The sequence below is a fragment of the Physeter macrocephalus genome, chromosome 8, assembly GCF_002837175.3.
Source record: "Physeter macrocephalus isolate SW-GA chromosome 8, ASM283717v5, whole genome shotgun sequence".
Lineage (NCBI taxonomy): Eukaryota > Metazoa > Chordata > Mammalia > Artiodactyla > Physeteridae > Physeter > Physeter macrocephalus.
In genome coordinates, this window is record NC_041221.1 from 47,119,667 (window position 1) to 47,140,143 (window position 20,477).

A 20,477-nucleotide genomic window follows, 5' to 3' on the forward strand; every position below is an offset into this window, starting at 1 on the left:
TATTTAATTTTTGATAGTTTGATTAATATGTGTCTTGGCGTGTTTCTCCTTGGATTTATCCTGTATGGGACTCTCTGTGCTTCCTGGATTTGATTAACTGTTTCCTTTCCCATGTTAGGGAAGTTTTCAACTATAATCTTTTCAAATATTTTCTCAGTCCCTTTCTTTTTCTCTTCTACTTCTGGGACCCCTATAATTCAAATGTTGGTGCATTTAATGTTGTCCCAGAGGTCTCTGAGACTGTCCTCAGTTCTTTTCATTTTTTTTTCTTTATTCTGCTCCGCTGTAGTTATTTCCACTATTTTATCTTCCATGTCACTTAATCCATTTTTCTGCCTCAGTTATTCTGCTATGGATCCCTTCCACAGAATTTTTAATTACATTTATTGTTTTGTTCATCACTGTTTGTTTGCTCTTTAGTTCTTCTAGTTCCTTGTTAAACATTTCTTGTATTTTCTCTATTCTATTTCCAAGATTTTGGATCATCTTTACTATTGTTATTCTGAATTCTTTTTCAGGTGAACTGCCTAATTCCTCTTCATTTGTTAGGTTGGGTGGGTTTTTGCCGTGCTCCTTCATCTGCTGTGTGCTTCTTTGTCTTCTCATTTTGCTTAAGTTACTGTGTTTGGGGTCTCCTTTTTGCAGGCTGCAGGTTCATAGTTCCTGTTGTTTTGATGTCTGTCCCCAGTGGCTAAGGTTGTTTCAGTCGGTTGTGTAGGCTTCCTGGTGGAGGGGACTAGTGCCTGTTTTCTGGTGGATGAGGCTGAATCTTGTCTTTCTGATGGGCAGGTCCACGTCTGGTGGTGTGTTTTGGGGTGTCTGTGGCCATATGATGATTTTAGGCAGCCTCTCTGCTAATGGATGGGGTTGTGTTTCTGTCATGCTAGTTCTTTTGCATGGGTTGTCCAGCACTGTAGCTTGCTGGTCGTTGAGTGGAGCTGGGTCTTTGCATTGAGATGGACATCTCTGGGAGATTTTCACCTTTTGATATTATGTGGAGCTGGGAGGTCTCTTTTGGACCAGTGTCCTGAACTTGCCTCTCCCACCTCAGTGGCACAGCCCTGATGCCTGGCTGGAGCACCAAGAGCCTGTCCTGCACATGGCTCAGAATAAAAGGGAGAAAAAAAAGAAAGAAAGAAGAAGATAAAATAAAGTTATAAAATAAAAAATAATTATTAAGAAAAAATTTTTTTAAAGTAATTAAAAAAAAAACAAAAACGGACAGACAGAACCCTAGGACAAATGGTAAAAGCAAAGCTGTACAGACAAAATCACACACAGACGCATACACACAAAGAGTCACAAAAAGAGAAAAAGAGAAAAAAAATATATATATCTTTGCTCCCAAAGCCTACCTCTTCAATTTGGGATGATTCGTTGTCTATTCAGGTATTCCACAGATGCAGGGTACATCAAGTTGATCGTGGAGATTTAATCCACTGCTCCTGAGGCTGCTTGGAGAGATTTCCCTTTCTCTTCTTTGTTCGCACAGCTCTGGGGGTTCAGCTTTGGATTTGGACCCGCCTCTGCGTGTAGGTTGCCTGAGGGCATCTGTTCTTCCGCTCAGACAGGACGGGATTAAAGGAGCAGCTGATTCGGGGGCTCTGGCTCACTGAGGCCGGGGGGAGGGAGGGGTGCGGATGCGGGGTGAGCCTGCGGCGGCAGAGGCCAACGTGATGTTGCACCAGCCTGAGGCCGCTGTGTGGTCTCCCGGGAAAGTTGTCCCTGGATCTCGGGCCCCTGGCAGTGGCGGGCTGCACAGGCTCCCGGGAGGGGAGGTGTGTAGAGTGACCTGTGCTTTCTCACAGGCTTCGTGGTGGCGGCAGCAGCAGCCTTAGTGTCTCATGCCCATCTCTGTTGTCCGTGCTGATAGCCGTGGCTGGCGCCCGTCTCTGGAGCTCCTTTAAGCGGCGCTCTGAATCCCCTCTCCTCGTGCAGCAGGAACCAAAGAGGCAAGGAAAATTCTCTTGTCTCTTCGGCAGCTCCAGACTTTTTCCCGGATTCCCTTCCAGCTAGCTGTGGCACACTAGCCCCCTTCAGGCTGTGTTCACGCAGCCAACCCCAGTCCTCTCCCTGGGATCCGACCTCCGAAGCCCCAGCCTCAGCTCCCAGCCCCAGCTCCCAGCCCCCGCCCGCCCCGGCGGGTGAGCAGACGCCTCTAGGGCTGGTGAGTGCTGGTCGGCACCCGATCCTCTGTGCGGGAATCTCTCCGCTTTGCCCTCCGCACCCCTGTTGCTGCGCTCTCCTCCGTGGCTCTGAAGCTTCCCCCTGCCGCCACCCGCAGTCTCCTCCCGGGAAGGGGCTTCCTAGGGTGTGGAAACTTTTCCTCCTTCACAGCTCCCTCCCACTGGTGCAGGTCCCGTCCCTATTCTTTTGTCTCTGTTTTTTCTTTTTTCTTTTGCCCAACCCAGGTACATGGGTAGTTTCTTGGCTTTTGGGAGGTCTCAGGTCTTCTGCCAGCATTCAGTAGGTGTTCTGTAGGAGCTGTTCCACATGTAGATGTATTTCTGATGTATTTGTGGGAAGGAAGGTGATCTCCGTGTCTTACTCTTCTGCCATCTTGAAGCTCCGCCAGAGCTCTGTTTTCTATGTTACTCATTACCTTTCATAGCCTTTTGGTGGATAATAAAGGGAGTATATAAGCAGCCACAGAGATCCTGATACTTTACTTGTTCGTTTGTTTGTTTATTTATTTATTTTTGGCTGCATTGGGTCTTCTTTGCTGTGTGCAGGCGTTCTCTAGTTGCAGCGAGTGGGGGCTACTCTTTGTTGCAGTGTGCGGGCTTCTCATTGCGGTGGCTTCTCTTGTTGCGGAGCATGGGCTCTAGGCGCAGGGCCTTCAGTGGTTGTGTCACGTGGGCTCAGTAACTGGCTTGCTGGTGCTATAGCACAGGCTCAGTAGCTGTGGCACATGGGCTTAGTTGCTCTGCAGCATGTGGGATCTTCCTGGACCAGGGATTGAACCTGTGTTCCCTGCATTGGCAGGTGGATTCTTAACCACTGAGCCACCAGGGAAGTCCAACATCCTGATACTTCAGAATGGTAGCATTGAAGATCTCATTTTGTCGCTTTGCCCTGTCTTTGCCATCTTTCTTCTGTTCTTAGATTAAAAAAAGTGAACTTTGTAGTTTATCCTGTTCTTTCCTGATAGAGGGTAATTGATCTTATATTTGTCAAACTGCATAGCTGTTTGTTTTGTATGTGTTTGTTTTATTTACAGTCCTCCTTCCTTTTTTGAAAGGGTTATTTATTAAGTGTCAGATTTGTGCCAGGCACTGTGCTGGGTACAAGGATGGTCTTTGTCCACATGGAATTTACACTCTTTTTTTTTTCTTCTAGTTTTTAGAGTTTTTAACTCACTTACAAATAAGAAAAGCTGATACATGCTAACATAAATAATTTTTATGAAAAATTACTTTTTTGAAAGCAAAAAAAACCCATTAATGAGGAGAGTGGTATTATTTCACAGTTTTGCAAATCTCTTTAATGTCTGGCTTAATAGAAGAGGGCTGGATTTATCATACCTGCTTTTTTTCATTCAGTCTTTTACAATATCACACATCCTGTAGCCTCTGGAAAAAAGGCACATGATGTCTTAGTATTGTAAAAATAGCTTTGATCTTGAGTACACTTGAAAGGGTCTTGTGGACCCTCCAGATCACACTTTGAGAACCACTGCTGTATTCTAATCTCCTCATTTTACATGTAAAGGCACTGGATATCAGAGAGATTAAGCAAGAAATCCAAAATTACATGGCCTGTTCATGATAGGATACAGATCCTAGAGGTTTGTCTCACTTCTCTTGGTTTGGATTCTCAGTCACAAACCTGGGAAATATACCCTAATGGCCTGTCCTCTTCTCTCTAGTTTTTGCCTCTAGCAAGGACTCTCACAGTATATTACTGCCCCCTACTCCTATTTTTTTTTAATAAAAGAAAAGAGGAAAATCGACAAACATGATAAATTCTGCCATAGGCTTACTGTGTTAGTATTTGAATTAGAATTTCTATTTGAACTAAAATGCTAAGGCAAATTCTGTTGCACTCTATTCCATGTAAGCTGCTGATGACAGACTGCACAGTAAATATCACAGGGAGATATAGAAAGCAGATTAACCATAGTCTCACCAATTATCACTTATTCTGTGTCTGAATGTACTGCAGTCACATATCCTAGGAAAATTTTCACAAGAAAAGGCTGAAAAGGTGGTGGTTATATTAAAAATTTGCAAATAAACTGGCAATCTTTTGGAACTTTTTAGATAAAATGGGAGTTTTTCTGAAATTAGATTATCTTCCATTCCTTAGCTAGGCCTTATTTTGTCTTTTTTTTTAAAAATCAAAGAATCTTCTTGGTCACTTAAGAGATCATTTCCTTTGTATCCTACCAGATGATCCAGAGAAGGATCATAGCCTTGTTCCTTTAAACAACCTAATGCCCAGAAAAGCTGGTCCAGTCGAGGAAATTCTTCCCAAGGAATATACTTCCTACTTTTATTTTTTTTTTTTTAGGTTCTACATTTTTTGGTTCTAAATTATGAATCACATCCCTTTCTTTTTTCATTAATATAGTGACATAATGGTAATTCTCTTCCTCAGTGAAAGAATTCACAAAAGGGAAATTCCTGGCGGTCCAGTGGTTAGGACTCTGCACTTACACTGCTGGGGGGCACGGTTTTGATCCTTGGTTGGGGAACTAAGATCCTGCATGCCGCGCAGCACAGTGAAAAAAAAAAAAAGAATTCACAACGGTGAACGTTTTTTAGGTGAAGAACTGCTTCTCCCCAGGTTTCCCTTTGGGCACATTCTTCCCAGTTTACCCTGAAGTCCAAATGACCACCAGGAAGTTGGAAACTGCAGGTTGCAAACAACACTGTCCTTTTCCCCAGGAGAACAGTGAGGATGCCTGCAGCTGGTCACCATTCCTCCCACCCTGATTCAGGGCCTTGGCCCCGGTGGCTCCACACTGGTGGTCATGGGGTAGGAGCGGAATTTACACTCTGGAGGGGAGGACAGGAATAGAATAGACAAGTCACAAATGAATTTGCAATTTCAAATTACATTGTAGGGAGATGAACACTGGTGGGGTTAGCTTTATCAGGCGGAGGGACACCTCTTTAATTTTAACAGGAGGGAAGAAGGGTAGAGTGGACATGGAAGCAAGTAAGTTTGTAGTTGGTGGTAGCAAGTCACTTCTTAGACTTTAAAAACTAATGTTTATTTAGTTTTATTTTCGATTGTTTTAAGACATATTGTTCAGGCATTCAAATGATAGCTCTCATTTGTATGCTTTCTTTAACCCATTTAGGGTACCTATCTAATTTAAACATATAACAAGTTATTCGTTGTATTTGTATATAATTCCATTATATTATGAAATCAGTATTCACAGGTAGTAATTGAAATGAGTATAAATTATTTTGTCAGTATCTGGTTTTGATTGCAGTAATTCTGTTATATTTAATTAACATTTCAAGTCTGTTTGGAGGATTGATTTATAGTGCCTTTCTTTATATAAAACTATGATCCTTTTACTGTCTCATGTATATGATAATCACATTTAATATTCCTAATGCAGTCTTTCCTTCTGAGAGGTCAGTAGATCCAGGGACTAACCGCTTTGACAAGAATGATAAATGTAGCTCAAGAACAGTGAGTTACACGTTGGATATTTGTATGTGAATTGAACCTTGAAAAGTTCACAGGGAGAGCAAATATTTTATGGAACCAGTATAAGTGATATTATAATGTGGTTAGTTACTTACAAATTCAGCTTTAAAAATAATTGTTTAAGGTGACTAAACAATTAGCCAAATGCACAAGATAATAATTTCTACTTTGCTCTATTTTGTTAAATAGATTTATGGTTCCTATTGGCATTACTCATTTTGGGAATTTTAGATTCATGTGTTATTCATTTAGTGATAGTCAAACAATCTTAAAAGGCTTCCTCAAAATTGTTTATTGAAAAAGCTGAATTGTTTGTAAGATTTCTACTTATATACTAAAGCAACTTAGTTTATCATATGACAGCTATTCTGAGTACATGGTAGATAAGTTGGGATGAAGCTACTGATTAGATTAAACTAAAATATTTTCTTGTATTTCAAAGAAATAATACTCCTAATAACAAAGCCACATAATATAGAAGGTGCTTTCCATTTTCACTTTTCAGAAGTAACAGCAGTGGTGATCTATATTTACAGTGCCTGTAACGTAGGAGGTAGGGTTAGAGAAAGGAAATGGGGTTATAATAGACAATAAGTAGCTTTTCTCCATTTTTTTTTTTTTTTTTTAAACCAGGTTTCTGCTTTGGGTCTGGATCCCTCAGGTGCCCGTTTGGTGACTGGAGGATATGACTATGATGTTAAGTTTTGGGATTTCGCTGGAATGGATGCTTCTTTTAAGGCATTTCGATCCCTTCAGCCCTGTGAATGGTATGTATTATGCAACTTAATGCCTTCATATTTGAAGACAGAGTCTCTTGTTATTTGAATTCCGTTTATGATGATTTTTACCAAAATACGATAGGTTTACATGACTATATACTACATTCGTTATTCAGATGAAAGCGAAGTGTACCTTTTATGTTTCTTTTCTTTAGTAAATTTCCTTTAGTTTCATTAATTTATTCTCTAGTAAATTTCCTTTAGTTTCATTAATTTATGTTTTAAAGACATTTTCTGTCTTTCGTTGTTTTTTAAAAAATATTTTAATTTAGAAATTGTTACTTAGCCTAGTTTATTTTAAAACACTTCATTAAATACTGTGTAATATTATATATGTGTGTACAACATATGTTAAGCCAAGTGCTAGTTGGTGCTGCATTGTGCAGGTATGGTCGGCTAGCATTATATTAAAAAGGACTTTACATGTTGCTACCATAAGCCACCCTCTTATTTCTACTTTTGACCATCGTTGATCTTTTAGCGTATTGGATATCAGAAATGGATTTTATTGGTGAAACTATCTGTTAACTTGCATAATGTATGTTGGAAATGAGCTTTCAATGATGAGATTTAAAAATATTCAAGATATGTGGATTAGCTGAATTACTCTGACTCAGTTTCTTACTCTTGCATGAATGGGGTGTAAATCTAGTTTTGCCTTCAACCTGAACTCTTAGGGGTTTTGTTTAATCTCCACTTGTAAACTCTGGATTTCATCAACTGTATGGAGAAAGTTCCTGTCTCTGGACTGTTGAGCGTTTGCTCAACAGTGAACCTTTTGTGAAAATGGTGGTTGGAGCATCTAAACGAGATGCTGGGATTTTTCTCAAGCCTGCAGAATAGATCATATGAATTGTTTGTGCTTACTTGCCAATAAATATTTACATAATAAATGTCTGTCTTATGTGGATCAGAATTGAGTCAGACCTCAAATTTCTCTGGCAGTTATATAGTTATCTAGCAAAATAACCTTGCTGACTAAAGTGGCTCTGGTCAGTGTTCTACAAATCATTATTGATTTGTAAAGTTTGAAGTCATAACTCTTAAGCTGTCTAGTAGTAAAGATTTGAGAATTCCCTAAATAGACCTTAACAGATATATGATCAATTGAAAGGAAAAAAAAAAAAACAAAACTGAGTATCTCCAATGATGGCTATATTTAAAATAGCTCTTATGATTTATAATAGTGACATTTATCTTGAGGTAGTATGATGACCTTTTTCTAAAATAAATTTATTTATTTAATTTATTTATTTTTGGCTATGTTGGGTCTTCGTTGCTGTGTGCGAGCTTTCTCTAGTTGCAGCGAGCCGGGGCTACTCTTTGTTTCAGTGCGGGGGCTTCTCATTGTGGTGGCTTTTCTTGTGGTAGATGGGCTCTAGGCACACGGGCTTCAATAGTTGTGGCTCATGGGCTCAGTAGTTGTGGCTCGTGGGCTCTAGAGCACAGGCTTAGTAGTTGTGGCGTACGGGCTTAGTTGCTCCGCGGCATGTGGGATCTTCCCGGACCGGGGCTCGAACGCGTGTCCCCTGCATCGGCAGGCGGACTCTTAACCACTGCGCCACCAGGGAAGCCCCATGATGACCGTTTAAAAATGTACTGGGCTCCCCTGGTGGCACAGTGATTGAGAGTCCGCCTGCCGATGCAGGGGACACGGGTTCGTGCCCCAGTCCGGGAAGATCCCACATGCCGTGGAGCGGCTGGGCCCGTGGGCCATGTCAGCTGAGCCTGCGCGTCCGGAGCCTGCGCGTCCGGAGCCTGTGCTCCGCAGCGGGAGAGGCCACAACACTGAGAGGCCCGCGTACCGCAAAAAAAAAGAAAAAAAAAAAGTACTTAAAATATGTTGTTTATATCCCTTTTTCCCACATGATAGTCTCTTGATTCATATAGGGATTGTGCACTCCTTCTACCTTTACAACTATAAGGTGACTTGTTCAGGACTATGCAGTGCTATATCAATGATCAGCTCTGAGTGGAATACATATCTTATGAGTCTCAAGCCAGTGCTCTATTATTCACTAAACTATGTCATTTGCTACACTGTTGTAATTGAAAATGCAGAAAAAGCCAAGAATAAGCTTATTTCCTCTTCTGTAATTAAATTGTTGCATCCTGTATGTAATTGTGAGCTTCCCATCTGGGAAGAAGTAGAATTCTTGACAATTCATATAAAATTAATATAAAACGCTAATATTGCAAACATTATGTGAATGTTACTCCTTTAAATCATGAAAACTATTTAACTTTGCCATCACTTGCCCCTAACCTCAAAGTAATGTGACTCTGCTTTTTATGATGTTTTTGTGACTCAGTGTGTATTTTATATCTATTTATATATTCATCTATAATTCCCTTTTTACTGTAAGAAAGATTTCAAATGGAGAGAAAAACAGAGGGATTAGTATGATAGCCATCTACCCTTTTCCTAGATTTAAGTTATACGTATTTTTCTTTATTTGCTTCATCTCATTTTGTAATTTTTGAATTATTTAAAAGTAAAGGCACTGTTTGTATGTAACAAAACAGAAACAGACTCACAGATAGAGAGAATAAACCAGTGGTTACCAATGGGGAGAGGGAAGGGGAGAGGGGCAGGATAGGGGTATAGGATTAAGGAGATACAAACTACTATGTATAAAATAAATAAGCAAGAAAGATATATTGTGCAGCATAAGCAAATATAGCCATTAGTTTGCAGTAACTTTAAATGGAGTATAATCTATAAAATTATTGAATTGCTCTGTTTGTACACCTGAAACTAATAAAATATTATAAATCAACTATTCTTTAATATAAGAAAAATAAAGACAGACACACCTTTCACTTTGAAATACTTCAGTGTGTTATCTTTGAAAAAGATAGACCCTTTCTTATATAAATGTAGTTCCATTATTATTTTTAACAAAATTCTTCAGAATTCCTTAATATTTCCAATAAACATTCTGTATTTAAATTTCCCCATTTGCCCTCAAAATGTGTTTTTTTTTAAAAAAAAATTTATTTATTTTATTATTTATTTTGGCTGTGCCGGGTCTTAGTTGCGGCAGGCAGGATCTTTAGTTGCAGCATGTGGACTTAGTTGCAGCATGCATGTGGGATCTAGTTCCCTGACCAGGGATCAAACTCGTCCCCCTGCATTGGGAGCATGGAGTCCTACCCAGTGGACCACCAGGGAAGTCCCTGAAAATGTGTTTTAATGCTGCTTTGTCAGACATGGATCCAGTCAAGTAATACACATCACATCTATTTTGTATCTCTCTTACATCTCTTTTAATCTACACTGACCCTTCCTTAACCATTTTCTTTCCCATAACTTTGTTAAACAGACAAGTCTAGTCATCCTCTATGAGATTCTTCCTTCCTGATTTTCTGATTGCTTCCTTTTGGTATTATTTAAGTTGTTTCTTTATCTCCAGTATTTCCTATAAAAGATCCAAAGGCTTGATTGTAATCCATATTGTTTCACATCAGATGGCATGTATTGTCTGGTTGTTGTCACTATTAGTGACTAGCAATTAAGACTGATCCCTGGAGTAAGTTGGGACATCTGATTCCTCCATTGTAAAGTTAATACTACATACGTGAGATAGGCAAGAACTTTGGGGGGAAGATATCTTGGTACCATGTAAATATCCAGATTCTATTCATCCTTTCACTTAATAAGTTTAGCATCCATTGATTATTCATACCTGAATCATTTATTTCATCGAGGGCTGCAAGATAGTGGTTTTCTTTTTTTTTTTTTTTTTTTTTCTCCAGGGAAGCCCAAGATAGTGATTTTCTAATTCTGTTGTTTCATCTGCTTTCACTTGCTGGCATTCTTCTAAGAGAAGTACTTTTCCTCATGCCTGATGTTATTTGGTTTCCCTGAAATACAGTTCCTACTGGAGAGTCAGGATAAATGCTTAGTTATTTCCCTTTTAGTACTCATTTTTAGCTTACGGGTTGGTGTTGATAAATGAGTTGTTGCTGTTATTCGTGGTGATAGTTTTTAAAAAAATTTTTTTGCTTTTCCTTTTTTTTTTTTTTGCGGTACACGGGCCTCTATCTGTTGTGGCCTCTCCCGTTGCGGAGCACAGGCTCCGGACGCGCAGGCTCAGCGACCATGGCTCACGGGCCCAGCTGCTCCGCGGCATGTGGGATCTTCCCGAACCGGGGCACAAACCCGTGTCCCCTGCATCGGCAGGTGGACTCTCAACCACTGCACCACCAGGGAAGCCCGGTTTTTCTTTTTTCATTACTGGTATTTATGATTTTACAATTTTCATGTGTTTCAGTCAATTGCAGTCATTCTTTTTTTTAATTTTTTATTTATTTTTGGCTGCGTTGGGTCTTTGTTGCTGCACTCAGGCTTTCTCTAGTTGTGGAGAGTGGGGGCTACTCTTTGTTGCCATGCGCGGGCTTCTCATTGCAGCGGGTTCTCTTGTTGCAGAACACGGGCTCTAGGCATGCGGGCTTCAGTAGTTGTGGTGCGCAGGCTCGGTAGTTGTGGCTCTCGGGCTCTAGAGCGCAGGCTCAGTAGTTGTGGCGCATGGGCTTAGTTGCTCCGCGGCATGTGGGATCTCCCCGGACCAGGGATTGAACCCATGTCCCCTGCATTGGCGGGCAGATTCTTAACAACTGTGCCATCAGGGAAGTCCCAGTCATTATTCTTTTTGATGTTTAAAGTGTCTCAGATTTGGCCATTGGGAGTCCCTGATTGCTATGTAGTTTTGACATGACCTCATTAGTCTTTAAAAGCTTACTTATTTTCTGGAACAACATGTTGTAGGCTTCCCAGTACGTGCCTTTCCAGGTCCCAGAGTGAGCATTTCCCCACAGACACCTGTTTTGTTAGTGGGAATGGTATTCAGAGACCAAATCTGGATGCTACACATGTTCATTGATATTGGGGTATCATTACTTCTTGACCTTTTCAGTGGAAAGAGGTGAAAAATATAGATAAGTGTGTGTGTGCTTAAATGATGAGATCATATTGACATTTCCATTTCAAAATTTTAGTAAACTTTAAATTTCTGAATATTTTTAAATTTACTGAAAAGATGTACAGATAGTCCAGAGTTCAAGTATAACCCTAATCCAGTTTCTTCTATTGTTAACATCTTACATTACCATGTCACATTACATTTGTGATAATTAAACCAACATTGGTACATTATCATTAGCTAAATGCCAAACTTTATTTTGATTTCACTTTTTTTATAAACTAATGTCCCTTCTAAGATATTACATTACATTTAGTCTTCATGTCTGTTTAGTATCCTCTGGTTTATGATAGTTTCTCAGTTGTTCTTTGATTTTTCATGACTTGACAGTTTCGAGGTGTATCCATCAGGTGTTTTATAGAATATCCCTTGACTTATTTTTTAATGGCGTTTTTCTCATTGTTAGACTGAGGCTGTGGGTTTTTGGGCTGAATATCACAGAGGTGAAGTGCCCTTCTTGTCACATATCAGGGGTACATGCTATCATGTTTTTAAGGTTTCTCCACTGTAGAGTTACCTTTTCCTCACCTTTCCATATGCCATTCAACATTCAAGTCAACAAATGCTGCTCACACTTAGTAGAGTGGAAAAATTAAGCTCTACCTCCTGAAGGGGGTGATAATTACATAAACTACTTGGAATTCTTCTGCAAGGAAGAATGTTTGTTTGTTTATTTATTCATTTCTATTATACCTTGAATTATAAGTCAATACTGTGTTATTTATTTTATTGCTCAGATTGTTTCAGCTGTGGCCATTGTGAGCTCTTTCAGTTTGCCTCCTGTGTTCTTTTCTTTGACATGCCTTTTTGTCTGTTTGTTTATACTTCCTTACTTTTGGGTACTATGAGATGTTCCAAACTCATTTTCTTTACCCCGTCCTAGAATTAGTCATATTTCTTTGGAGAATGATATCAGAAAAAAAGGATCTAGGCTCTTCCTGTGCTTGTTGTCCCTGGGGTGTCACTGCTTCTAGGCCTTCTCAACAGAGCTAGGAAGTTTATGCCTGTGTACTAACCTATGTATGCGCTGTATGTGTAATTGTTTCTGTATCCTTTTGCATTTATATTAAGCTAAACATGAGTTCATACTGAAGTCTCTGACTCTAATCCAGTACACATTGATTCATTCTAGCCTTCCCTCTTCTTCTGTCTTGGAAACTTACACTTTCCTCCAGTGAGAAACCTCACTTCTACCTCCCATCCATTTATATATTTGTTTAACCCCAGTATACATGTAAAATAATTTCAGAATTATTAATCTGTATCCCCATTCAAATTTAAATTTAATATTACAGAATGTTTACTTAATGTCTTTGATTTTTATACTCAAATTCAAAGATAGAACATATTTTTGAGGAAGACTTACTAGTCAAGACCAGGAGTTGGCAAACATTTTCTGTAAAGGGTCAGATAGTGTTTTCGGCCTTACAGGCCACAAATGATCTTTGTTAAATTTATTTGTGTGTGTGGTGTGTCTATATTATATAATAATAAATTTAAATTAAAATTTTAAATAAGGAAAAAAATGCAGTGCAGGTATTTACATTTTTTCTTTCCTTTTTTGCTTTCAATATCATTCTCTTTATTTTATTAGCTCATTGTTCCAGTTTTGGATTCTGACATCCAGTTTATTAATGACCAGACCCTTGGTTTTTGCCAATTGCCAATTTGATAAATGTGCAATAAGTTCTCATTCAATTGATAACTTGTTAAATACGGCAAGAGTCAGACTTTAGTATGCCATTAGAAACCTTTCTTTGTTTTGACTTTGATCTGTTAAACAACTTTTTATATTAAGTGGTTCACTCACATGAGAATCCATGCATACCAATTACTCAGCTGAATTCTTCCATAACTTTTTTTTCACCCATCTACATTATTTCTATATCATCTACCAAGAAAACTTGAGGGAATTTGTTAACTGTCTTAAAGATATAAAAACACATTATACTGTTTTCAGACTATCTCCTCACCTGTAATAGCAGATGTCAGAATTCGGCTGATATTCAGGAGGCAACATTATGATGAATAAGTGGGTTTCAAAGAGGTATTCACACACAAAGGACCCCCATAGCCATTCAGGAGGGAAGGCAGAAGTTCTAAAGTTACGGGTGAAACTGCGGTAAGGTATTCTGGATTTGGGGCACCTCTGATGAATTTCTCCAAAGGACTCTGATGCTGTAATATTCTTAGCCTGATTCTCACTCTCCTGGGCCACCTTGGAAAGACTGATGTTAAATGTTTCCTTGATCTACCAGTATAAAAATAAAATTTTAAAAAATGCTTTTCTTTTGTTGTTCAACTTCTTTTTGATGCATCTTTCTTTTTTTGTACTTTGAAGTCTGTTTGGTAACTTGTTTGGACTTTTACCCAGTATCAATATTAGATTTATAGATCTCTGGTTTCTAAAGTCTTCCTTTGTCATTTAGTGAAAATCAGTACCACATTTTCTCTGATCCAATTTGCTAGTCACTTTTTACTTTCTTTATGTTTCCTCATAGATTCTTAATAATTATATATATAGGTTTAAGAATTTAAACCTATATATATAATAGAATAGAATCCTTGGGATCACAAACCCTTTGGTTGTATCCTCTATGCAAAAAAAAATAAAAAATAAAAAAGAAATGTAGATGAAGTAAAACTTGTCATTAAATATTGAATAGTTTTGGATCACTTAGGTAGCCAAAATAAGAATTTCTTATCTCAGCCCTTTTAAAAATGACTAAATACTCTCTATTCTTTTCTTTTTTAAAACACTTTAATTAATCAAGTACTACATAAATACCATTTTCATACAGAAATTAAAACATTTCAGATAAAACTAAAGTTCTTCCTTTATCATCTTCATTTTAATCTTTTTCTCAGGTTTCATCACTGTTTTCATTATGGTGTATATTTTTTGAGGTTTTTCCATGCAGTTATCAACAAATATCAAATGTATCTATCAAAAAACTGTATATTCTATATTTATTTTCATAAATGGCATCGGATCGTTGTTATTCCATAATTTTTTTCTCACAATATCGCTTGGAGATTTTTAATAAGACTACATGTGTACTACTATATTCTTTCTAAGTGCTACATAGCATACTATGTATAATTTACCATAGTTAAGTGATTTTAAAACTTTAATAGGCATCAGAACCATCTGAAGGGCTTGTTAAAATATTAAATGCTGTACCTTACCTTTAGAGTTTCCGATTCTTTAGGTCTGGTGTGGCCAAGAATTTGCATCTCTAACAAGTTCCCACATGCTACTGACGTACCTGATCTGAGAACATACTTTGAAAACCACTACACTGGTTAGCTACTCTCCCCTTGATGGACTTGGGTTATGGTCACTTTTTCACTATTCTGAATAAATGATGAAATGATTACCTCTATACTGCATTGGGCATATGTGTAAACTGCGTGTTTCTCAAGAATAGATAGCAAGAAATGAAATGCCTTTTGTGCACATTTAAAAATGTTGACATTGTCAAATAACCGTCTTTTGATTATCCGTTTTGTGAAGTGTCACATGGGTTGATCCCTGGGAGACAAGGGAGGCAACACAATTATGTGCTTTGCTATCTGTGCATGAACTGAGTAACACATGCACAGTGACCAATCAGGGACAGATTTTGGAGGAAGTGGTGTGATTGGTCATTGATCAGGATGCACAGCTGCTATTTATAGAGTGATTTTTGGACTGAAGTGCTAGTAGCAAAATTTGTGCTGTATGCAATTACTTACAGTTAATATACCATAGTAACTGAAATTTGAACCATGTTGTTGGGGCCTGGTATTATTTATCTAAACATGGCGACTGAAATTCATGCATATCAGAACCATGCAAAGCAAGAATTGCCTGTATTCAATATGCAAAAGTAAAAAAGAAACTCAATGGGACATATAGAATGAATTTTTTTTAATTGTTGAAAATAAATTGTATTCCTCTACTCTGATCTTCTGGTCTGCTAACAGACTAACAAGTTAATCATTAGTTTGGAAACTTATAAGCCTGGTTCTTGCTTTAAGTTCTGGGATAATTTAGTCAATAAAGTGTTTTTTAGTCAGATGTAACACAATTTCATACGTAGTAAGTATTGATTTAAGTGGTTGTGTACTTACATTCACTTTTGAGAAATTTTTTTGCAGGTTTAATTACTATATGATAATGGTTTTCAGTAGTTTGTTCATCGTTTGTGTCAGATGTTCAGCGTTTTCAAGTGGATGAATGCTACTATTTTTCATCAGGTGTTTGTTGCTTTAAAATCGCTATTCATATAAATGTTAAAATAAGTTTCCACTTCAGAAGTCCACCAAAGATCCATAACTGAAGACACAGTTGTTTTGGACCATGCATTGTGGAGATTGTCTTCCCAAAGCATTCTGTGAATGGGCACTCACTGGAACTGCTCAACTCTGTGACTGTTCAGCGTGAGGTCACTCAGCCCTGCATACTGCAGTAAATCCTGAGACTTGGCACATTACAGGTTTCTCAGACGGGGGTTTATGGGCATATTCTCAGGGGCTCATTAATTCTTTTTATTAATTTAGAAATTGTTTTTTTCATTTTGATAACCATTTGGCACAATGCTAATGCCTGCATTTGTTTACCTTTGTGTTTAAAATCACCTGGGCTCAAATGCTCTGTTCACTTTCAGTTGCCATGGCCTCATGAGAAGGGAGCAGAGACACCCTTCATATATAAATGCCAAGTGAAAGCCTGTTTTGTCATAAAGTGTTGTATGAACAAAATTTTCATAGTAGTTATAATAGAGACACTTGGTGGGAAGACTGGTTCATCGCTGTAACACAGCAAAATAGGCCTGTGCTAGTGCAGGCAACAGGTATTCATTAACTTGTTCAGCTGATGGCCGATTAAAGGACCGTGGCAGAAGGATAAAATCAGTTTGTCTCACAATAAAGAAGTTGTTTCATTCTTTGTAGTGTTGTGTCAGAAAACAACATCTTAAAATTAATTTGAATTTCATTGGTTATTTTGGTTTAGTATTTGCTTTAAAAAAATCACTTTATTGAGGTTTAATTTATATACCATAAAATTCACTCATTTTAAGCATGCAGTTCAGTAGTTTTGAGTAAACTTACAGGGTTGTGCAGCCATGACCACAATCTAATTATCATCACCCCAAAACAAACTTCATTCCCATTTGTGGTCACTCTCCATTTCTACCTCCGGCTTTAGGCAGCCACTACTCTGCTTTATAGGTGTGCTTTTTCTGGATGTCTCATATAAATGGAATCATACAATATGTGGTCTCTTGTGTCTGGCCTCTTTCCCTTAGCATAGTATTTATGAGGTTCACCCATGTTGTAGCATATATCAGGACTTTTGTTCCTTTTTATGGTTGACTAGTATTCCATTTTAGATAGATAGATAGATAGATAGATGGCATATGGCATATATATCTATATATCTATATATATATATGGCATATTTTGTTTGTCCATTCACCATTTGGTGGACATTTGGGTTTTTTCCACTTCTTGGCTATTATGAATAATGCTGCTTGAACATTTGTGTACAAGTCTTTGGACGTATGTTTCCATTTCTTTTAACCTAAACTGCAAATTGTTAGGTCATATAGTAAATTTATGTTTAACATATTAATAATGTGAAAGCTGTTTTCCAAAGTGGTTATACCATTTTACATTCCCACAAGCAATATATAAGGGTTCCAGTTCCTCTAAATTCTCACCAACAATTCCACGTCCTCCTGCCCCACTCTACCACGTGGCTTATGAGATCTTAGTTCCCCAACCAGGGATCGAACCCAGGCCCTTGACAATGAGAGCACAGAGCCCTAACCATTGAACCGCCGGGGAATTCCCTCACCAGCATTTGTTATTTTTTTTTTGATGATAATCATTCCTGTGGGAGTAGAGTGATGTGTTTACTTTTTTTAAAATTTCTTTTTATTTCTTTTTGACTGCATTGGGTCTTCGTTGCTGTGCACGGGCTTCTCACTGTGGTGGCTTCTCTTGTTGCGGAGCATGGGCTCTAGGTGTGCAGGCTTCAGTAGTTGTGGTGCATGGGCTCTGTAGTTGTGGCTCGCGGGCTCTAGAGCGCAGGCTCAGTAGTTGTGGCGCATGGGGTAAGCTGCTCTGCGGCATGTGGGATTTTCCCAGACCAGGGCTCGAACCCGTGTCCCCTGCATTGACAGGTGGATTCTTAACCACTGCACTACCAGGGAAGTCCTGATCAGTGTTTTCTTTTAAATTCATTGCAAATCTATACTCTTGTAAGAGTTGTTAGTAAAAGGAGCCTAGTTATATGTTCATACTCAGTTAAATAATAATATAATAAAATTATTTATCATCACAAAGTGGTCTCTAAAATACTTTCCAATCAAAAGGAAGGTATTATTACTGAAATTAAATGCACTACCTAAGGCATTGAGGAAGGGTTCAGTTGTGGAACAGTTTTCAAAATGTATTGAGTTAAAAAAGCACAGTATGGAATAGTACATAGTTTTTTAAAAAGCTTGGAAAAAATAATGTAGACTATTTGCTTATATATGCATTAAATATTCTTGGAAAGGTACACAAGAAACCAATAACACTAGTTGTCTATAGGGAGAAGAACTGATTATCTGGGAGACCAAGGTGGAAGGAAAATGTGTTATTATTTACCCTTTTATATTTTGAGTTTTAGATACGAGGTGTGTATATTATTTAATACAGAGATAAGTTTTTTTTTTTGCTAGAGAACAAAGATATGTTCTGTTTACCTAATAGTAATATTAATAATGTATATCATTATCACAGCTAACATTTATTGAGCCTGGCTAAATTCTTTATATCAGTTAATTCTCCTAACTGCCCTATGTCATAGGTATGTTTGTTATCTCCCTTTGACAGTGTGGAAATGGAGGCTTAAAAATTAATTAGCCCAAGGTCATACAGTAAGTGATAGGACAGATTTGAATGCATGCATTCTAATTGTAGAGTTTGTGCCATTAATCACTATGTTATGCATAGGCACAGAGGGATTAAAACCATTTAGAGTAAGTGCCATCAGAAATAGTCAAAGGTGTGGTGTGTGTTTGCTTAAGTTCATCTATCGGTAAGCCTTACTTATTTTAACACTTTTTTTTTTTTTTTTTTTGTGGTACGCGGGCCTCTCACTGCTGTGGCCTCTCCCGTTGCGGAGCACAGGCTCCGGATGCACAGGCTAGGGGCCATGGCTCACGGGCCTAGCCGCTCTGCGGCATGTGGAATCTTCCTGGACCGGGGCACGAGCCCGTGTCCCCTGCATCGGCAGGCGGACTCTCAACCACTGCGCCACCAGGGAAACCCTATTTTAACACTTTATTTACTGCCTTTGCCAGATAACTGAAGTAATACTATTTTAGGTTTTAGGTAAAGTTTTTAAAATTAGTTTACAGCTGATACTTATGCAGCATAATATTTAACATAATTGTGTGATAGATTAGTGTTTTTTTTCCGGGCATTTATGCTTTCTTTTGTTTTTCATGTTATCAGTTGTGAAAAAGAAACTGAAGATGGATAAAGGTTCCTCTTATAAAACTGGATTCATGATTTGTGTATGAGTTAATGTGTAAAGAAGCAGAGTTACATAAATTTCAGTAATCATATCATTGTAACTGTCTCATTTCTTCTGGCCAATAGCTCATTAATTGAATTCAAGTTAATAACAAAATATTTTTGATTGAACTTTTTATAATTATTAGTGAATTGGTAAACTCGCTTTATGAGTTTCCATAGTAATACTATTTTTGAAACTATTAGATTTTGCAACTTTTAGGGTAAGTAACCATAAGGCCAAATATGACTTTTTTTCCCGTAGATGTCACTGATCAGTGGCATCATTAATTAGACTCTACTTGAGAAGAAAAGTATAATATCAAATCCATCTAGCTGCTTCACTTTTGCATAACAAGCTTTTTTTTGTTTGCAGCTAATCTTGGATATCATCAATAGGAAAGAAAAAGTTAGAAGATAACTTCATTTGTAAAATTAGTAGGTTAATTAAATCACAAGTCATTCTTGGTATGTCAAGATAGTCCTAGGAATGACAGAACTTTCTTGTGGTTTACTAATGAGAAAGAAGTTTGTTGACATGGTCTGTATGGAAGTCGGTGTGGGGTCATGTGCATCACCAGAAAGCTATAATATGAGGTGAAAGGTGTGTGGGAAAGCACAGTTAATATTCTTTGATATATATATATACTATGTACCTGAATATATTTTCTCCTTTGATATTTTCATTGTAAATTTATGTAATCTTAAGGATTTTTTTTTTTTTTTGCTTAATTTCCTGGGTTTCTGTTACCCTCTATAACTGTCATCAAGTTGCATAATTTGTGTATTTTGTCTCATTAACTGAAAACCAGTGACCTCTTGAGTTGTGTCTCAGCTCAGATGTCAGCTCTTCAAAGAGACCTTTCCTAATAATCCTGTTAAAAGTAGCGTATCCTGTTCCATTGATCTATATTTCTGTTTTTGTGCCAGTACCATACTGTCTTGATTACTGTAGCTTTGTAGTATAGTCTGAAGTCAGGGAGCCTGATTCCTCCAGCTCCGTTTTACTTTCTCAAGATTGCTTTGTCTATTCGGGTTTTTTTTGTGTTTCCATACAAACTGTGAAATATTTTGTTCTAGTTCTTTGAAAAATGCCATTGGTAGTTTGATAGGGATTGCATTGACTCTGTAGATTGCTTTGGGTAATATAGTCATTTTCACAATGTTAATTCCTCCAATCCAAGAACATGGTATATCTCTCCATCTATTTGTATCATCTTTGATTTCTTTAATTAGTGTCTGATAATTTTCTGCATACAGGATAGAAAGCCCAGAGTTTATCTCTGGGCTTTATCCCACGCACATATGGTCACCTTATCTTTGATAAAGGAGGCAAGAATATACAATGGGGAAAAGACAGCCTCTTCAATAAGTGGTGCTGGGAAAACTGGACAGCTACATGTAAAAGAATGAAATTAGAACATTCCCTGACACCATACACAAAAATAAACTCAAAATGGATTAAAGACCTCAATGTAAGGCCAGACAC

General features: G+C 37.9%; 1 protein-coding gene and 1 pseudogene across 2 annotated transcripts in view; one reads left to right on the forward strand and one right to left on the reverse strand.

Moving 5' to 3' along the window:
- WDR70 (WD repeat domain 70) overlaps positions 1-20,477 on the forward strand; it is a 318,682-nt gene that overhangs the window by 55,611 nt on the left and 242,594 nt on the right. For both annotated transcript variants that reach the window (XM_028492854.2, XM_024119956.3), the window contains exon 7: positions 6,304-6,437. In XM_028492854.2, coding sequence (XP_028348655.1) covers positions 6,304-6,437 — 134 coding nt within the window. The remainder of the gene's footprint in view (positions 1-6,303; positions 6,438-20,477) is intronic.
- On the reverse strand, positions 4,043-5,147 carry LOC112064228 (nucleotide triphosphate diphosphatase NUDT15-like; annotated as a pseudogene).